A 19,983-nucleotide genomic window follows, 5' to 3' on the forward strand; every position below is an offset into this window, starting at 1 on the left:
CAGCCCCTACAGGCTGGGAGAGCCCAAGCATGCTCTGGGGGCTCAGTCCCTGGGGCAGATCTGTGCTGCCCTGACAAACCTGGGCTGGTTTGGCACAGGGCAGGTTCAGCAATGCAAAGTTTGGGTGGCTTCAAAGACACTGAAGGACCTGAGCCCCGGGAAGTTTGTTCCAGAGGTGTTTAAATATCCTGGGCTCCCAAGGAGGGATGGCCAGCTGCCACATAAGGTGAGGTGCCCAGGGTGTCTGGTCAGAGCCTGGGGCAGTGACACAAACCCTGCTCAGGACCTGCCTGTGGAGACAGCTGGGGGCCACTTGTCCTGGGAGATCATGTCCAGCTGGCTCAACCTCTACATGACTGATTTTTCCACAAATCTTTGCAACTGGCAACCAAATGTGGGTTCCTAACACCTGGTTCCCTCCAGGCTGGTTGCCAGGGTGGCCAAAGATGCTGAAGTCACACCTGTGCCACTGAAGCCAGGCTGCCTTCCCACATCCCTGCTGCCCTCCTGTCTGGGAATTTGGGATTTGTGGCTCTCTGCTGTTTCCATGATTTACACTGTGTTTATGGGAGTGTTTCCCATGGAAATGCTCCCACAGGATACTGGAATGCTGGCCTTGAGCCTGGTGTCCATGGGGAGCCCTCAGGGGGTTTTGAGCCCTGTTTCTGTTCCTGCTGTCTGTTCCCCTGGTGCTGCCCCCAGCCTGTCCCAGAAGTGCCTTTGGCCACACTGATGACAGTTCTGGAGCAGCTGGTGGCATTTCCCTGCCCATGCACTCCCAGAAGCTGTATTCTATAAACCACCTCAATGTTGCCACCTTACCTTGCTCAGCCTTTCAGGAACCTCACAGGTGCCTTCCCTGTTCTTTCAGGCTGCCAGAAATGGGGCTGGCATGTGGGGGATCTTTCCTTGCCTGATTAACTGTGTCAGTGAAGTGTCCTTCTGCTCATGAATCACCATCCTGTCCTTCCCTCTGCACTGCCAGGTGTTCCCAGCCCTGGGGACAGCTGTGTCCTCTCCTCTCCTCTCCTCTCCTCTCCTCTCCTCTCCTCTCCTCTCCTCTCCTCTCCTCTCCTCTCCTCTCCTCTCCTCTCCTCTCCTCTCCTCTCCTCTCCTCTCCTCTCCTCTCCTCTCCTCTCCTCTCCTCTCCTCTCCTCTCCTCTCCTCTCCTCTCCTCTCCTCTCCTCTCCTCTCCTCTCCTCTCCTCTCCTCTCCTCTCCTCTCCTCTCCTCTCCTCTCCTCTCCTCTCCTCTCCTCTCCTCTCCTCTCCTCTCCTCTCCTCTCCTCTCCTCTCCTCTCCTCTCCTCTCCTCTCCTCTCCTCTCCTCTCCTCTCCTCTCCTCTCCTCTCCTCTCCTCTCCTCTCCTCTCCTCTCCTCTCCTCTCCTCTCCTCTCCTCTCCTCTCCTCTCCTCTCCTCTCCTCTCCTCTCCTCTCCTCTCCTCTCCTCTCCTCTCCAGCTTTGCTCCTTGCTCAGCTGCTTAAGCAGCTCTTTATTCTGCATTTTCTGAGCCAAAAGCTGATTTCCAGGCTCCAAATGCTCCCAGAGCAGCTCCAGGAGAGCATTCCCAGCCCTCCAGCACAGGCAGTGTGGGTGTTTTTATTTTTATTTTATTCATTTTTGTATCATCCCACTCCCTTTGGAGCACTGTGATGTTAGTGACCTCTTCCAAGATGTTGTCTTGCTCAGGTAGTTGTGATCACTTCTGATAGAATTCCCGATGTTTAATTCCCAGGTGGGTCTGTCTAGAAGGTCTCTTCTGGTCTGTGCCTTCAGTTAGAGCTTTCAGGAATCCTGTGGACAACAGTGCTGTGGTTTAGAAACAATTCCTGATTGAACTTCAGGAGGTGATGGCCATGGAATGGTTTGGGTTGGAAAGCACCTTAGAGATGACTGAGTGCCACCCCTGCCATGGCAGGGACACCTTGCCCTGTCCCAGGCTGCTGCCAGCCCTGTCCAGGCTGGCAGGGACACCCCAGGGGTGGACAGTGTGCTGTGACACCCCACCCCAGTGGCTCCAGGCTGGCTCTCTGCTCAGGTGCCCCCCCTGCCCTTACCCAAGGAGATCATTCCTCTCCATGCCCACATTCCTCAGGAGCTGTGCCCAAAAGCAGCAGCTGCAGTTGCTGCCCAGCAGAAACACAAACACAGTTCAGTTCCTGGGGAAAAGGTTTAGATGGTTTTTTGTTTAGTATTTCCCACTCTCAGAACCACTGAGGTTGGAAAACATCTCCAAGACCGGGGAGTCCAACCTCTGAGCAAGTTTTCTGTTCCAAGAAAGCAGAGCAGAGGTGGATTTCACCAAGTGCCAGCAATGTCTGTGGGTGAAGGAGGTTTGGGAAGGGAGTTTGGAGTGTCCCTGTGCTCCCCTGGCCTTTGGCTTGGCCTGCTTGGCTGCCCTGGGACGTGCTCAGGGACACAAAAGCTAACGAGAGCTGAGACCAAACTTCCCCACCTGAGCCAAACCTCCAAAGTGTATTTCTGGCACCAGAGTCTGTGTTTGGCTCTCTAAGTGCAATCCCAAGGTGCAAGCCCAGCTCCTGCTGAAGTCCTACCAGCAGACCCTTCCCTGAGGGTGGGACACTTTGGATCTCAGGTCAGGAGTCACAGCTGGTAACAAACAGCAGATTTCCAAGTGCATTCTGTGAAATAAATGTAATCTCAGTTCTGAGCGAGCAAGGACTGGTGGTTAAAGCTGTAGTAACTTTACTCCTGAGAAAAACAATCAGGGTCTGTGAGTGACCTTTGGAGGGTGTCACTGAGCTGGGGACATGGGACCTGTCAGGAGCTGAGCTGGGCTGCTCTGCTCCCCCTGCAGCATCCTGGGGCTCCTCCCTGGACACAGAGCAGGAGGATCCCTGCTTCCCTAGGAGGAGTTCTGGCAAATTCTCATGAGAGCTCTCAGTAAACTCCCAGAGCAGCTGCTGGTCAAGGAATTCTTCTCATATTGGAAAGGAAATCCTTGGGTTTCCTCTGTGAACTGACCTGGAGCAGAACTGAGCCTGCAGCTTCCACCTGGTGGCTGCTCTCACACTGGCCTTGGTCTTGGAGAGGGGTGGATTGCTGGAGCAGTGCATTCCAGCTGGGCACCAGATCCCTCTGAGAATCCCAGGCTGCTTGGAGTGCAGGGACCTTAAGGATCATTCAGTGCCACCCCTGCCATGGCAGGGACACCTCCCATTGTCCCAGGTGCTCCCAGCCCCAATGCCCAGCCTGGCCTGGGACGCTGCCAGAGATCCAGGGGCAGCCCCAGCTGCTCTGGGCACCCTGTGCCAGGGCCTCCCACCCTGCCAGGGAACAGTTCCTTCCCAATCTCCCATCCATCCCTGCCCCTGGCAATGGGAGCCATTCCCTGTGTCCTGTCCCTCCATCCCTTGTCCCCAGTCCCTCTCCAGCTCTCCTGGAGCCCCTCCAGGCCCTGGCAGGGGCTCTGAGCTCTCCCTGGAGCCTTCTCCTCCCCAGGCTGGATGTGCTGGTGCAGAGCAGCGCCTGCAGCTGGTGGCACAGCCCTGGCCCTGCAGCAGGGCTCCCTGAGGTGGCCTCAGGCCTGTGACCGTGTCCCCAGGCCGGACAGAACCCATGTGGGGACCCTGGCAGCAGGGTTGGCTTTTATTGTCCCTGTTCCAGGGCTTCTGTGTCCCATGGCTGTGCCTGAGCTCAGCCCTGTGATGGTTCTGTCCTTCTGTCCTGCTCTCTGTCTCACTTTGGCCCCAGGCTCTGGGTGACCCCAGGGCTGCCAGTGGCACAGGAATGCCAGGCAGGATTCCTGGGAATCTGCAGGAGCAGTGATGAGAGCAGGGACACAGGCTCACAGAGCACAGCCTGAGGTACCCTTTGGCCTCCAGAGTCTGCAGGGGTTTCTCTGTGCTCAGCTGCTGCTTTTTGTCTCCCCAGGTGCAGATCCAGAACAAGAAAGTCGACCTTTCCAAAGTGTCCTCCAAGTGTGGATCTAAAGCAAATATCAAGCATAAGCCAGGTAGGAATTTTGCCATTTCTTCATTTGTCTGTAAGTTTTGTCCCTTAAACGCAGCCCTGGATTGGGACTGGAATAGTTTTAGGGGCTTGTTGCTTTCAGGGGATGTTCCCAGTGCTCCTCAAGTTCCTAAAAATGCTTCTTCCACAGTTCCTGGTGGTTTTGATGAGCAGAGAAGGGGATTAGGAGATGTGGGATGTCCTCTTCCCCATGAAGATAATCTACAGCTTTGACTCATTTGAGAAGTAAAACAGGGATGCTTCCACAGTCACTCCAGGAAGCTTCATCCATGCTCACAGAGGCTTTAGGGGACTCAGAACATCCCTGGATGTTCATGGAACATGGAAGCATAAAGGAAATTCCCTTCAGTCCTTCAGAGCACATACCAGGGTGCTTTTAGCCTTGAGCCCATGGCAGCTCCTGCCTCACATGAAACCCTTCTGGCCCCTGGGTGAATTTTCTGGGATGAGTGTGGGGATTACCTGCTCCCCACTGAGAATACAGCAGTTACTCTGCCTGAATTCCTGGGAATCTCAGGTTTGTCCCCAAGCTGTGCCCATCCCAAAGTGCTGGGGCTGGAGGCCCCTGGTTTGGCCTGAGGGATGGTCACTTCAGTGCCCTTGGGCTGATGGTCAGCTCAGTGCCCTGGAGCTGATGGTCAGCTCAGTGCCCTGGAGCTCATGGTCACTTCAGTGCCCTTGGGCTGATGGTCAGCTCAGTGTCCTTGGGCTGATGGTCACTTCAGTGCCCTTGGGCTGATGGTCAGCTCAGTGTCCTTGGGCTGATGGTCACTTCAGTGCCCTTGGGCTGATGGTCAGCTCAGTGTCCTTGGGCTGATGGTCAGCTCAGTGCCCTGGAGCTGATGGTCACTTCAGTGCCCTTGGGCTGATGGTCAGCTCAGTGTCCTTGGGCTGATGGTCACTTCAGTGCCCTTGGGCTGATGGTCAGCTCAGTGTCCTTGGGCTGATGGTCACTTCAGTGCCCTTGGGCTGATGGTCAGCTCAGTGCCCTTGGGCTGATGGTCAGCTCAGTGTCCTTGGGCTGATGGTCAGCTCAGTGCCCTGGAGCTGATGGTCACTTCAGTGCCCTTGGGCTGATGGTCAGCTCAGTGTCCTTGGGCTGATGGTCACTTCAGTGTCCTTGGGCTGATGGTCAGCTCAGTGCCCTTGGGCTGATGGTCAGCTCAGTGTCCTGGAGCTGATGGTCAGCTCAGTGTCCTGGAGCTGATGGTCAGCTCAGTGTCCTTGGGCTGATGGTCAGCTCAGTGTCCTTGGGCTGATGGTAAGCTCAGTGCCCTTGGGCTGATGGTCACTTCAGTGTCCTTGGGCTGATGGTCAGCTCAGTGTCCTTGGGCTGATGGTCACTTCAGTGTCCTTGGGCTGATGGTCAGCCCTTGGGCTGATGGTCAGCTCAGTGCCCTTGGGCTGATGGTCAGCTCAGTGTCCTGGAGCTCATGGTCACTTCAGTGCCCTTGACTGCCCTTGGTCCCTGGGGACGTTTCTCCAGCCAGGAGCGCTGCCACCAGCACGAGGGCCAGGGTTGAGTGCCCAGGCTGGGAAGGAGCCCCACAGGCTGCTCTTTGTGCCCTCTGGGGGTGCCCTGCAGGCTGCCCAGGCTGCCAGGTCAGAGCAGGGCACTCTCCTGGCAGGAGCCCTCGCTCCAGTGGCTCTGAGCCCTGGGAACGTGGTGCCACGGGCGCGACCTCTGCGAGCTCGGTGCTGGGCAGTAACGAGCCGGGGGTGACAATCACTGCCTTGTCCAGGCCTGATGGGAGCACTGCCACCCTGCCAAGGCTTCAGCTGCCTCTGTGGCACCAAACCCCTTGGTTTGCACCGTTGGCCATGCCAGGCTTCCAGAGCAGAGCTGAGGGTTTAATGATGTTGCTGGAAGGCAAAGCTGGGCTTAGCAAGACGAGCTGGGCTTTGGAGAAGCTGCTGGGATGGGGACAGCAGCCAGGGAAAGGTGGCCCTGTCCACGCAGAGGGGTTGGAATCATCCTTGGGATCCATTATTCCAATCTGTGGGTTTGTGCACTGATTTGTCAGTAAAGGAGGCAGCACTGTGGTCAGAGGGATGGAGCATTTCCCCTGGGAGGAAAGGCTGAGACAGCTGGGATTGCTCAGCCTGGAGAAGGGAAGGTTTTGGGGTGACCTCACTGTGGCCTTCCAGGACCTGAAGGGAGCAAGAAAGATGGGGAGAGATTACTTCCAGAGGCCTGGAGTGCCAGGACACAGGGAATGGCTCCCACTGCCAGAGGACAGGGATGGATGGGATATTGGGAGTTAAAATTGTTCCCTGGCAGGGTGGGCAGGCCCTGGCACAGGGTGCCCAGAGCAGCTGTGGCTGCCCCTGGATCCCTGGCAGTGCCCAAGGCCAGGTTGGACAGGGCTTGGAACAGCCTGGGACAGTGGGAGGTGTCCCTGCCATGGCAGGGGTGACACTGAATGATCCTCAAGGTCCTTTCCAACCCAGCCCATTCTGGATTCTGTGATTAATGGGAATCTATCTATATCTAATTTATCTATTCTGTTTTATCTATTCTATCTGTATCTATCTATCTATCTATCTATCTATCTATCTATCTATCTATCTATATCTATATCTATCTATAGGAATCTATCTATATCTATATCTGCAATCTATTCCATTCTGGAAAAATCTTGCTGAAATTCTGCAGCTCTGTTTGTGACCTCCACATTCTCTGCAGTGTTCCTGCAGGTGGGGTGTGTGCCAGAGGGGCTGCCCAGGCAGGCAGGGCTGCCCAGGGATGCCAGGGCTGGAGCAGCAGGGGAAGGGGTGAGGAGGGGAGAAGGGCAGGGACACAGAGGAGCAGGAGGTGCCCTGGCACTGCTGAGTGCCCAGGTGGCTGGGCTGGAGGGGCCTGGGCAGGGACAGGGACAGGGACAGAAGCAGCTGGACCCAGCCTTGGAATGGCACTAGTGAGGGACGGTGGGGGTGGCATTTCACACCTCTGCTGAAGGACAGCCTCAGGAGCAGATCCAGGGAGGATCTCTCCAGCCTGCCTGGATGTGCAGCATTCCCCAGGGCCCTGTTTGCTGGCACGGCTGGAAATCACCAACTTTGGTATTCCAGAACTTTTCTCGGAGAGAGGCTGTGGCAGTGACTGTGGAACTTGTCCTGACCCTTCTCCAGAGGGTCCCCAGGGGCTCCTGGGTGGGACTGCGTGGGAATGCTGGGGGCTTCCCCAAAACAAACTCAGCCCTGCTCCCTGTCCCTGCAGGGGGAGGAGATGTCAAAATCGAGAACCAGAAGCTGAACTTCAAGGAGAAGGCCCAGGCCAAGGTGGGATCTCTGGACAACGTGGGACACTCGCCCGCCGGAGGGGCCGTCAAGGTGAGGGCAGGGGCCTGGCACAGCCAGGGAATGCCTTTGATCCACTTCTTGTCCTTCTGCTGCTGCTCCTGCTGTGCAGCTCCTCCTGCACAGCCTGGTACAGCCTCCTTGCTCCTGGGGCCTTTGCTGTGCACCCCTGGGTGAGGCTGGAACCCAGGGTGAGGCTGGAGCCCAGGGTGAGGCTGGAACCCAGGGTGAGGCTGGAGCCCAGGGTGAGGCTGGAACCCCGGGTGAGGCTGGAACCCAGGGTGAGGATGGAGCCCAGGGTGAGGATGGAACCCAGGGTGAGGCTGGAACCCAGGGTGAGGATGGAGCCCTGGCTGAGGATGGAGCCCTGGCTGAGGATGGAGCCCTGGCTGAGGCTGGAACAGAGAGAGCTGGACCCACCTCGGGGTGCCTGACCCTGCTGGGCATTCCCAAGGGCTGGCACTGCCCATCTCCATCCTTACTCTTGGAACCTGAGAGCAGGGATCTCTGCAGGCTGTGGGCCCAGCAGAGGGGCTGGCAGGGGCCATGCCCCAGCAGAGGGGCTGGCAGTTTCACCCCCAGTGAAAGCTGCTGAGATGCATGTGCTCTGTGCTGGGAGAGAGCACCTGGCAGTCTTGGGAGCATTTACAGATCCATGGAATGCCATGAGCTGGAAGGGATCTGTCCAGCCCAGTCCTTCAGCCCTTTTTTGTTTGTGTGGGGGTGAGAACAGAGCACAGCTCTCGTGGCTGATTCATCCCTTCTCCCACAGGAGCACAAACTGTCCCCAGCCTTGGCTCTGCATGCTTTGGCTGCAGCAATGGGACATCTGTGCCCAGGGATGGGACATTCCCTCCCCAACGGATGTGTGGGCCTGGCACAACCGCAGGGAGCTGGGAATTGTGCTCAGGGAGTCACTGGAAGGGGCTCGTGACACCCCTGCCATGGCAGGGACACCTCCCACTGCCCCAGGCTGCTGCAAGCCCCAATGTCCAACCTGGCCTTGGGCACTGCCAGGGATCCAGCTGGACCTGGGCACCCTGTGCAAGGGCCTGCCCACCCTTCCAGGGAACAATTTCTTCCCAATATCCCATCCAGCCCCGCTCTCCTTCAGCCTAAGGCCATGCCCCATGTCCTGTCACCCTAGGCCCTCAGGAAAAGTCCCTCTCCAAATGTGAGATCTGTGAGGATGCTGTTTCAAACAGGCTATTGGCTCTGGAAGCAGAGAAAACCCCTCTGGGGGCAGCCTCAGAGCTGCCAGCAGGGCAGGCAGACACAGGAGACACCCCTCCAGGCACTGGCATCCCCTGGGCGCCCCAGCCCTGGTTTGTGTGAGGCTCTGTGTGTGCAGGAAGGGCTCAGAGCTGGGCTGAGCTCTGTTGAAGCCTGGGAGCACTGGTAAGCAGCAGTCCTGGGGGCAGCAGGATTCCCAGGGGGATTGAGCTCAGTCATTCCTGGCAAAGCAAGGGCAGAGGACATGGCCACTGCTCAGGTTCTCCTGTCTCCAGCCCTGTCTGGAAACTCCATCCTGGCAAATCATGGCTCAGGGAAAGCTAAAAGGAGCTGGAGAAGCTGCTCCTGCATTGGCAGGGATCTGGAATGTCTGTAACAGAATTCCAGTGAACTGGGGCTCCTGGTGTGTACACTGGTGCTGTGTGCTGGGGAGTGGTGCTTCCACCCAAGTTGCAGATTCTCACCTGCTCAGATTTGGTCTGATTGTGGAGTCAGCTCAGATTCAGTCTGACTGTGGAGTGTTTCCCCTCCCTGGTGTCTGTGCTGCAGTGCTGGCAGTGCTGCTGCTGTCCCAGTGCCTTCCCAAGGGGATCTGTCACCCCTGGGATCCCCCAGGGCAGCAGAGTCCCCTCCAAGGGCGGGAGGGCTCAGCTCTCCTCCAGGCCCAGTGACAGCTGCTGCCTCCAGGTGGGATGAGCAGCTCTGCTGTGAAGCAGAGCAGGAGGGGATTCTGGATTCCCTCTGAGCTCTCAGTCCTGGTCCATGGCTCAGCGGGGAGGGAAAAGGGGCTCCTTGTGTGAGCCTGGCCCTGCTGGTTTGGCACCCACCAGGTGCTGGGAACACGGAATGCTGCAGTGGTTTGGGATGGAAGGGACCCTGAGGATCATCCAGTGCCACCCTGCCATGGCAAGGACACCTTCCACTGTCCCAGGCTGCTCCAAGCACTGTCCAGCCTGGCCTGGGACACATCCAGGGGTGCAGGGGCAGTCCCAGCTGCTCTGGGTGTCCCCAGGTCATGATCCAGTGTCACAGCCATGACCCCATGCCAGCCCTCGGCCCCAGAACATTGGGGTTTGTCCCTGGCATTCCCTGTGCCAGCTGTTCCCGGCTGCCCAGCTGTGGCTGGGAGCTCCGCTCCAGAACCCGAGGGCACTCGGAGGAGCTCCAGGGCCCCGGGGTCCGTCAGACCCCGCAGGGCCGGGCAGGATTTGCTTTCCCACGAGCGGAATCACCGCTGCCATCCCCTCCCGTCCCCGCACCCTTCCCTCGCCGTGGCTATTGACCCGTGCCCACGATTGTCATTGTAGGCGGAGGGCGGCGCGGAGCCGGCGCAGCTCCCGCCGGCGAACGGAGCGGGGCCGGGGCCGGGCGAGCTGCCCGCGGCCCCCGCGCTGCGGGAGAACGGCGTGGGGCCGGCCCTGGCCGCCCTCAGCACCGCCGACCAAAGGGAAATGCAGAGCCTCGACACTCACATCCAAGAAACAAGTAAGTGCCGGCGGGCCCCGCCCGGGCCCGGGGGGAGGGAGCCCGGCAGCCCCGGGCACGGCGGCGTCGCTGCCGCCGCAGTCCCCGACCGCTGCTAGCGACGTCTGCGGGGTTGTCGTGCCTTTCTTTTAATTCAGAAAATTGCCTTTTATCTTCCAGGCATCTAATGATGACATTATGGTATCGTCTTCCATTCCCCTCCTGTCCCTTGTCTCCTCCTCTCCCCGTGTCCCCTTGTCCCCTGCCCTTGTGTCGCTGCAGATTGAGTCTCACAAGCTGACGTTCCGTGCGAAGGCCAAGGCTCGAACAGACCACGGAGCGGAAATCGTCGTCTCCAAACCCCCCACCCTTTCCAGCAGCACCTGCCCCCGGCGTAGCACCTCCGCCAGCGACAGCCTGGGCTCCGTCGCCTCCCCGTCACCGCTGCCGCCGCCGGCCGCGCCCTCCCAGCAAGGCTTGTGACCCCCGGCCCCGCTCCGCGCCCCGGGGACCCCAGCTTGGCTCTCTTAACCCGGCTCTGGCTTTAGGTGGGAAGGGGAGGATGTTCCTCGGGCCGCTCCGGAGCGCTCGGCCCCGCCCGGGCTGGGGTCCCTCGGCGGCCGGGCAGGGCTCCCCTCCCTCCCTCCCTCTCCTGCCCTCCCGCTGGCCCGGGGACTCTCGAGGGTTGCTGCGCGTCGGGGCCGGCCCGAGCGGCTCCGGCTGTGCCAGGGCGGGCAGAGCAGAGCAGAGCCCTGGGTGCGAGGCCAGGCCGAGTTGACAGGGATAAGCTGTGATCTTTCTTTCTGTCTCTTTTTTTAACCCTTTCCCTCCTCGCCGCTTCAGTTTCTGCCGCCTGTGGGATGCTGATAAATCCCCTCCACACTCGTTAGGCTGTTTTAACTGTTGACTTGAACCTTTTATTCTTTGTGACGAAGTGTTGATGATTTATCGTGTTCGAACCCGTGCTAAGTTTCCTTTTCTCTTTCCTTCTTTTCCGACCCGTAGGAGAGTTAGGGACATTTAACCGCTGCTGCCGTGCTGGCTTCTTACTGACATATCCAGCCGTTGTAACTTCTTTGTTGTTGTTTGGGGTTTTTTCTTTTTAATATTTTAAAACGATGGAGCGAGTTCATGGGATTAAGCCATGTCCAGAACGAAAGGCACAGGAATGTGTAAAGGGCAAACTTGCTGTGAGAGCTCAGGTGGAGCCTGTGTTGACCTCGAGACTTGTAACTGATGCTCGAGATGTGTTAATTGATGCTCGCGAGCCCTCCCCGGGTGCCTTGTGCCGAGCTGGTTTATTTATTAACTTATTAACGGCACGGCCGAGCCCTGGGATTTCTCCCGTTTTGCCAGGGCCGAGGCTGGAGGGAGCAGGAGGCGGCCGTGGCGGGGGCAGGAGGGTGCGGGCCGGGAGTTCCGAGGCTGCAGCAGGTCCGTGGGGGTGTGGGGACTGTGTGGGGCTGTGTGGGGTGTGTGGTTTTTGGGGTGGTGGATGGGGGACCCGAGCGAGCGCCGGGATGAGCAGGGCCGTGCGGCAGCAGGAGCAGGGAGCTCATCCCGGGGGCGGCCCGGGCCCTCGGGGGCAGCAGGGCAGGGTTGGTGCCAGGGAGTTGCAGCTCTGACTAGGAAGGAGATCTAACCACTCTTGGAGCTCCTCGTTTCAAATGACACTAAAGAAAAGAAATGTAAATAAATTAAAACAAAGCAAAAGAAAAGTGTTCTTGGGTGGTCAAACTAATTTAAAGAAAAAAAAAAAGGCAAGCAGAATAACAAAACACTGGGATCAAAGAGAACTGAACCAGGCGTGTGCTAAGGGGGGCTGCTCCAGGAGGGGACAGAGGGAAGCCTGCAGCTTCTCGTGCTTGTGGGAGTATTTCTTTGGGAAGCCAACAACGACACGATAACCCGGAATCTGTATTTACACACAAAGATTCTTATTGCACTTGTATTTTTTATATTAAAGTTTGCATGGTTTCTAATAAAATGGCATTAAAATGTACTAGTTTGCATCAAAGTCGTCTGGTAGTTTCATAAGTGCTTTTTCATCTGAATACAAATTTAAACGATGCAGATTTGCACCTGAAAGGGGCGGTTATATATACCCAGAGACCTCCCAGTGCTTCCTTTCCTCTTCCTTCTCCTCCTCCCTCTTCTCCTCCTCCCCACCTCTCCACTCCCCTCCGCATCCCTGTGACCCCAGCCGGGGAAGGCGGCCGTGCCGTCGCTCCCTGCCCTCCCTGTGTGTCCCCGTGTGTCCCCGGCGCTCCCGGAGCAGCCACCGCCGCCGGCCCCGGCTCGGAGGAGGAGCTGGAGCCGGCCCCGCTCCCCGGAGCCCTGTTCGTTCCCTGTGTGCCGGTATATATCACTGCCCTCCCGTGACGCTTCCTTCTTTCTTTACTGCTAAATTCTACACACCAGCTTCAGCTTGGCAGCCTTGCCTTTGGTTTGGTTGATTTTTTTTCCAACACTTGAATTGAGGGAAAATTAGAAGTAGAGGAGAGGAGTAGGGTGAGCCCCTCGGTAGGACGGTGAGCCTGGAGCCCGGTTCCCAGGCTGGAGCCTCCTGGTTCCCAGCCTGCGAGCAGCAAGGGTGGCCTTGGCAGGGTTGGAGCCGAGCTCCAGGCTCACCGGCCGGGAGGGGCGCTGGGAGCAGCGTTTGTGTGCTGGCCGGCAGCCGGAGATGTGCGTGGGCAACCAAAGAGGAGGTGGAGGCTGAGATAACGCGTCCCTCTTGCTGCTCTTCCTGGGACACCCCAGGGATGGTGGCCTGGGATGTCCCAGGATGAGATTCCCGGGATGTCCCGGGATGAGATTCCCGGAATGTCCTGGGATGAGATTCCCGAGGTGCCCTGGGATGAGATTCCCGGGGTGCCTCGGGATGACATTCCCTGGGATGTCCCGGGATGACATTCCCTGGGATGTCCCGGGATGACATTCCCGGGGTGCCCAGGTGATGCCCCGGGCGAAGGGGGGCAGCCGGTCCCGGTTAAGGGACTGCAGGAGGAAGGCAAGTGGCAACATTGCACTTTATCTTCTGAGATTGCAAAAAGCAAACGAGCCCTGCCCCGCTGCAAAGGGACAGTGACGTCACCTTCTCCCTGCACTGCTTTTCTCCCATTCCCGATGATTTCCCGAGCGCCGGGCGGCCCCGGCCGGGCAGTGGTGGCTGCGTGCGGTGCCCAGGCTGTCCCTGCCCAAACCCCGGCCCAGCTGAGCCCCCGGCCCGTGCTTCTGTGCCACTTCTCTAACACTTGTTGTGCCTGTGTTTAGCTGATGAACTAAATCCAGATACACTAGTTTGCCGTGGTGTTTCTAGGACAGCTTCAGTTTTAATACGGATTTCTTTTTTAACTTTATTTTGAGGAAGCGGCTGTACATATTGCTAGGCTGGGAAGGAGCCGTGTGTGGTGGGAATGACTTTAGTTTGCTGTCTGGAGAGGTGGGATGAGCTGGGTTGTGCTGAGACCTTAACGCTGCTGGGGAAGGGGCTGCGGGCACCGGTGGCTCCATCGAGGGCTGGAGGCAGCAAATCCGGGGGGAAACGGGAGCTGAGCTCTGAATGAGATGCGAGTTGAATGTACACGTTCCTGTCCCGAGCAGGCGCCGGGGATCCTGGTTTTGGCCGCACTGGGGGCACTCTGGGCTTGGCAGGGGCTGAGCGGGGCCAGGCGGGCGCTGGTGGCTGGCTCCGGGCAGGATGCTCAGCAAAGGCCTTTGCAGGGCTCAGGCGGGGAGCGGAGCTCTGGAGGGGCTGAGCTGCCGCAGGGCTGGGGGAAGCGGCGGGGCCGGGTGTGAGCTGCACCCCGGCGGGGCTGCGCCTCCTCCGGGCAGCCGGAGCCTCCTCCGGGGCAGCAGCTGGAGCCTCCCGGCATATCAGTGGCGTACACAGTTCTTTGGGCTTTTTGTACTGTTAAACAGCAACATTCAAGTAACCGAGTTCGTGGGCTCGAGGCCGCGGCCGCCCCAGCGTGGCTCCCGCTCGGCTCCCGGCCGCAAACTGAATGTAGTTTTCTACGCTGCCCCTCGTGCTGTCCCCGCGTAGTGTGGTGTGTGAGAGGGGCCCCGGGACCCTCGCGTGTTCGTGTCTAGGCAGAATTCCTACTTTTCTTGGAGCTTGGTGTCGGTGGCGTCCTCGGGGTGACGGGGCTCCCCTGAGGGCAGGGCTGAGTCCCCGCGGAGCCGCAGCCCTGCTGAGGCTGAGCGGCCGCGCTGGGGCTCAGCAGCCTCCAGGCTGAGGGGGAGAAATGTCCCCCAAGGCCGAGCGGCCTCCAGGCTGAGGGGAAATGTCCCCCAAGGCCGAGCGGCCTCCAGGCTGAGGGGAAATGTCCCCCAAGGCCGAGCGGCCCGCGGAGCCGGCGGGTGGGGCGAAAGAGGCTCCGGACGGCAGCAGCAGCATGGAAAGGGCTCTGAGGGGCTCCGGCTCTCCCTCCTCCCTCCCCGCCTGAGCCCCAGCCCGGCAGCCCTCGCCTTCCGCCCTCCTCGCACGGGTCCCGCCGGCCGAGATCACACACGAGGCCCCAGCGCCCCTCGCCGTCCCCGCCCGGCCGCCCGCAGCCCCCGCTGTCCCTCACGCAGAGCACCGAGCCAGGAGCGAGCGCAGTGACCGCGGGCTGGGGGCGGGCGGCCGGGCAGGAGGGCTCGGGGCAGAGCCCCGGAGGGCGATCCCGGCTCTCGGCTCCCTCCGTGGTCTCGGGAAGCCACTCAACCTCTCTGCCTCAGTTTCCCCATCTGCAAAGGTGGGGGGGATTCAATTTTACCTCACCGGGCTGTTGTGAGGCGCGAGCAGCGCGTGACGTGTTCTCTAAATGTGACGTGTTATTATTATTTTGTGTCATAGGATTATTCTGCAGGGCGGGCCCGAGGAGGGGGGGACTCCGCTGTCCCTGCCCCGCGGTGGGGGAGGCGAGGGCTGGGGAGGGGAGGTCAGTGCTCGGTGTGAGACAGCAGCTCCGGGGGCAGCCCAGCGGTTGCTTCTGCCTTTGTGTCTCCCCTCCCCGGGGGCTGTAAGAGCGTCGTCTCCTTAGCAACATTTCCTGACTTGGTGTTGTGATTCTTACTATTGTAAAGGGTTGAAATAAAGCTTCTAGATGTTCCTCCTCAGGCTGCTGTGGCTCTGTGGGGCGGGAGGGCCGGGCGGGGGCGGTGGCACAGCCCGGGGCTCCTGCTGTGGGGCTGGCAGAGCGCTAAGGAAGGCGCTGAAGGAATTTGGGTGTCTGATTGCAGCCACAGGAGAATTCCCATCCCTGGCTTTGCTCCGCAAGCCTGGCCTCAGAGGGGAGGGGGCTTTGGGCGGACGTGGGCCTGTGGGAGCCTCAGTGCCCATGGCACAGCTGGAACACCTGGGACAGCTGGAGGTGCCCCTGGCCACTCACACAGATAAAGGAAAGGTTTCCCACCCTGGCTTGGACCTGACTTGAGACCCCAAACAGTACGGGGAGCCAAGTTCCAGGGCCCTGTGCCCCTCCTTGAGCACAGCCCCAGCTCCAGCCACCCCCAGCTGCCCCCAAGACGGGCACGGGAGCACTGGGACAGCCTGGGTTGGCCTCCTCATGCATGGGCAGCTGTGGGACACGCTGGGCTGGTTTCTCCAGGCACCAGCAGCACCAGCCCCATGTGCCCCCTGTGCCCCCTGTCCCTTCAGGGTGGGGGCATGGCATGGCCCTGCAGCCCCTCACAGCCCCAGGGCAGCTCTGCACCTCTCCCAGCAGAGAAGCAGCTGTTGCTGCTCTTCCCTACCCAGGGAAAGGCACAAAATTCCAACCTTTACAAAAAAAAAAATAGTAAGAAAAGAATGAAGAGGACAGAGGCAGTTCCTACTCTATCCCTTTTTATTGTCTTTAATCTATGTTGTAAAAAGATCCAGTATCACATAACAGCCACGGAAGTATCCCAATATCACACTAGTTCGGAACCATTTAGACAATAGCTTAGTCTTTTTTTTTTTTGTATTTTTTTTTCTTTTTTTTTTAAACCTGCTGGAAGGGAAAACCATACTGCCCATTATACAGGCCAAAAGAAACAAACACTGGTCAAATAATAGTGACAACCTCAAGCAAGTGAAATGAAGATGAGCAGTTTGGAGTGACCCCAGGCTGCAGGACTCCGAGGGTCCCCCACGGCCGGGGGCAGCGGGGCCTCGGAAGGGCCCCCCAGGCCTTGTGCTGGCCCTAAAGCCCATGAGCAGGAACTTAAATGGTAGAACTGGGAGAACCAAAGGGTGGCCCCGGGGGCCATGGAAACGGCCTCGCTCCCATTCCCGGCTGCAGGTACAAAGAGTGTAAGAAATGGGAATAAAAAGAAAGGAGCCCAGGCCCCGGGGGGCACAGCCCTGGGCCCGAGGGCTCCCGTTACAAACCCCGACCCTCACAACAGCCCTGTGAGGTAGGTCACTGTCTTCTTCGGACAGAGAATCCAAGGCAAAGCTGGGATTAAACTCCAGATTCCTCAGTGAGTGCTGTGCCTGTCACAATCCTCCTTCCACAGAAATATGGTCCCTGTTCATAGAAAACAAAGGATTTTGTGCCTCTGCTCCTGGCTTCCCGCAGGAGCGGCGCTCACAGGCAGCCTGGCAGCTACAATCACGTCCTGTGTCGCACAAGGGACAGGGATCCGGCCTCCTCCACGTGGGGAGAACAGGAATTTAAAAAAATCATAGGAACAACGCAAGAGGACGAGAAGTACAGGCAGGTTGGGAAGGACGAGTCACATCTCACACTCAGACACCACGACTGTGGTGGGGCTGGCAGCGCCCCTCGGATCCCGCGTGGAATTCCTCTCCATTTGGAGCTTTCGGGGCTTCCTCCGTGTGGAGAGCGGAGAGACAACGATCTGCGATCCCCTCCCTGCCGGAGCTGCTGCATCCACGATCCTGGCACAGCCGGGACATCCGTCCTCCTCTTGAGCCCGGCGCAGCTCTGGCCCCGTGGGGAGGGGGCAGAGGAGGCCCGCAGCAGCCGTGGCCTTGTTCCCGGTCAGGGACGAGCGGAGGAGGCGGGTGGGCATCCACGAGCCGGGGTCCGTCGGCACTCCCAGTCCATTCCCGGCAGGACTGCGCTGCTCTTCCCACGCGGTGACCATGCACGGAGCCGACAGCAGGAGATTCAGACAACATTAATCTTCTAGGATGGAGAGAGATGACTTCACAAGGGATAAATAGAACTTTATTTAAATAAACATTTGTGAACATCTTTATACAAATTACAAGTCCCCACACGAGGCTGCAGCTCCGCCTACGAGCCGAAGCTGCCGGGAGGGCCCTTGAGCAGATCCACCAGGATGTCGAGCAGTTGGCTGTGCTGGTGGTGCAGGTCCCCGGGGATCGCGGCCATCTCGTAGCACAGGCACGTCTCCACCATCTTGGAGAGGGACACGCGGAAGTCGCGCAGCAGGCGGATGGTGTAGGAGTCCCCCTCCAGCACCAGCAGGTCGCTGTCAGTCAGGGACACCGTCGCTCGCCAGCCGTCATCTTGGGGGGAGGGAGAGCGCGTGAGGGGACCGGGGCTGCTGGGGCTCCTCCGCCGCCCCCGAGGCAGCTCCTCCCCACACTCCTTTTAGCCGGTCTGGGGACTCAGCTGGGCGACAGCTCCACAAAAGCCAGGCAAGCTCTGGGATCCTCCTGATTTCCCACAGGAGGTGACCGATGGCATAGCTCTGCTGAGCTTCTGGGCTAGAGACTGACTGCAGCACTGCCAAAACCCCACAGGCTGAACAGACACATCCCCAGGGACAAGTGGGATCCTGCCAGCTCAGCTCCTTCCCCCAGGATGATCAGGCACAGCCCTAAGGCTCAGCCTGCCAGGGCTGGCTTTGTTTCCCTGCAGAGCAGCAGCTGGGAACAGTTCACACACCACCACCTTTGCGGCCCTGCCACAGCAATGCGTGCCCAGCCCGAGAGCCTCGGGAAGCAGGACCTGGAGCCAGGGAGCAGCTGGAGCAGGCTGGGCGCCCCGAGCACTCACCTCGCACGTGGATGTCAGTGTCAGTCATGAGCAGCACGGCCAGCGGGTGCACCTGCGACGAGTCGCGCACGAAGACGCCGCCGTTGGACTTGACGGCCATGAAGTAGGTGAGCCAGCGGCTGTAGAGCTTGGATGCCTCCCTGCAGGAGCAGCTCTGTCAGCCTGGCCAGGCCCCGGCACAGCCACTGCCCCGCGGGACCCCCCTCCCCATCACCCACCTGTTGATGGTGGATTTGTGCAGCAGCACGGTGCCGGCCTTGGTCCGGTACGCGTAACTGTTGGGCTTGAACTTCCCCTGGCGTGTCACCTTGCCTTGTCTCACCTGCCATGGGAGGGGACTGTCACACACCTGCACCAGCCCTGAGAGCCACAGCCCCGCTCTGACATGGGGAGGGGGATGATGTCCCTCCTCTCCCAGGAGCTCCGTGGGTTAGTGGAGCATTCCTGGGGTGACCACACCTGGCAGTCACTCAGTGCCACTGCAGACAACGTGAACAGAAAGATGCCACCTCAGGCAGCAAACAGGAGAAAAACGCCACTTCAATGGCTCCCAAACCCAGTGATGAGAACCTAAACATGGACCCACACAAGCTGGGATGGCCCCTCCTCATGAGTGGGGATCAAGGACAGCAATGGAGCACAGGCCAGAGCCCAGGGCAGGATGCCTGGCTTGGACACTCACTCCCAAGAAGCTTCTCTGGCACCTCAGCACTTCCCAGTACCACCTGCTGTGTCAGCCATCCCCAGAGAGCGATGGCAGTGCCAGTACCTGGATGAGGTTGGGGTAGAGCCCAGCCATGAGGACACCCTTGACCAGTTCCTCCTCCTCACTGTACTGGTTACACACGGACGAGGGCATGGTACAGTCAGATGGGGACGACACCAGGAAGGCTTCATAGAGGTTCTCAGAGAACTGCTTGACAAGGCCTGGAGAAAGGAGACAGCCCCAGGGATGAGATTCACCCTCTCCTTCCCCCCATGGAATGAAGTCACCTTATATGGGCAGTACCAGCCCAGACTGGGACAGGAGCCCTGTCCTGGGCCAAAGCCAGACCCTGCCCTGTCCCAGGGTCACCAGCCCAGCACAGCCCATTTGTGCCCCGCGTCCCTCCCTGTGCAGCAGCTGCCTGGGGCCAGGGGAGGGGCGGGATGGCTCTGAACTCACCGTTGATGAAGCGCAGGCTGGGCCCGTACAGGTAGTAGTCCTGCAGGTAATTGTCCCTGGCACGGCTGTCCCTGCGCCGCAGCACCTCCTCCCAGCCCGCCACCGCCCGCACGAAGGCCAGGTGGTCACTGCCGCTCTCCCGGCTCAGCACGGCCTTGGCCTGGGACAGGGACACGGCTGAGCCACGGGCAGCCCCCAGGCCAGCTCCCCCCCCGTGCCGGGGGGCTCCTCACCTTGTCCACCTCGGCGCGGTTCTGCAGGCTGCTGCTGAAGGGGTCCCGCGTCAGGCACGACACGATGACCAGCAGCGGGTGCAGGCAGCGGTAGATGGAGGCCAGCACAATGGCCTTGGCCAGCCGAGGGTCCGTGGAGATCTGCGCCAGGCGCTTGCCCAGAGTGGTCAGCGCTTCCCGCTGGTCCAGCACTCCTGCAGGAGAGACACCCACGTGGCACATCCATCAGCTCCCAGCGCAGCCAAACCAGGGGATGGGGGAACTGCCAGGGCTGGGAAGATTTGGGGTGACCTCCAAAAGAGGCACAGGGACAGGGGCCTGCAGTAAGCACCCAGAAACCCCCAGGTGTAACTGGGCTCAGGACACAGAACAGCTGTCACAGCCACAGGAGCATCCACAAGGCCCACCTCTGAACTCCAGATCACCACTTCCCCTCCTTCTGTCACCCACCTCTGAACTCCAGATCACCACCTCCTTCTATAGTCTCCCCTTAATTTTTTATACATTGGAAAGTTAACCCAAAATTTTAAGCAAAGCAGTGTGGGAAATAAAACAGCACAGCGCACGTGGTTTGGGGAAGTCACTGCCAACTGCTATCCCCATCCAGAGACAATCCTGCCCAGTCTGCCCCACAGC

At 59.3% G+C, this 19,983-nt stretch overlaps 2 protein-coding genes across 9 annotated transcripts in view; one reads left to right on the plus strand and one right to left on the minus strand.

Moving 5' to 3' along the window:
• MAP4 (microtubule associated protein 4) overlaps nucleotides 1-15,086 on the plus strand; it is a 152,002-nt gene extending 136,916 nt beyond the window's left edge. For 5 of the 6 annotated variants that reach the window (XM_084213525.1, XM_084213529.1, XM_084213528.1 and 2 more), the window contains 4 exons: nucleotides 3,893-3,974; nucleotides 7,212-7,324; nucleotides 9,832-10,009; nucleotides 10,169-15,086. In XM_084213525.1, coding sequence (XP_084069651.1) covers nucleotides 3,893-3,974; nucleotides 7,212-7,324; nucleotides 9,832-10,009; nucleotides 10,169-10,176 — 381 coding nt within the window. In that variant the 3' untranslated portion in view covers nucleotides 10,177-15,086. The remainder of the gene's footprint in view (nucleotides 1-3,892; nucleotides 3,975-7,211; nucleotides 7,325-9,831; nucleotides 10,010-10,168) is intronic. The other variant, XM_084213526.1, reaches the window with a different exon arrangement.
• A 732-nt stretch (nucleotides 15,087-15,818) lies between these two features.
• Nucleotides 15,819-19,983, minus strand: part of DHX30 (DExH-box helicase 30) — a 31,660-nt gene continuing 27,495 nt past the window's right edge. For all 3 annotated transcript variants that reach the window (XM_084221631.1, XM_084221629.1, XM_084221630.1), the window contains 6 exons: nucleotides 19,348-19,541; nucleotides 19,115-19,274; nucleotides 18,719-18,876; nucleotides 18,168-18,271; nucleotides 17,950-18,089; nucleotides 15,819-17,456 (listed from right to left, as the gene is read on the minus strand). In XM_084221631.1, the coding sequence (XP_084077757.1) occupies nucleotides 17,221-17,456; nucleotides 17,950-18,089; nucleotides 18,168-18,271; nucleotides 18,719-18,876; nucleotides 19,115-19,274; nucleotides 19,348-19,541 (992 nt within the window). In that variant the 3' untranslated portion in view covers nucleotides 15,819-17,220. The remainder of the gene's footprint in view (nucleotides 17,457-17,949; nucleotides 18,090-18,167; nucleotides 18,272-18,718; nucleotides 18,877-19,114; nucleotides 19,275-19,347; nucleotides 19,542-19,983) is intronic.

This window comes from Fringilla coelebs (assembly GCF_963513975.1).
Source record: "Fringilla coelebs genome assembly, chromosome: 1".
Taxonomy (NCBI): domain Eukaryota; kingdom Metazoa; phylum Chordata; class Aves; order Passeriformes; family Fringillidae; genus Fringilla; species Fringilla coelebs.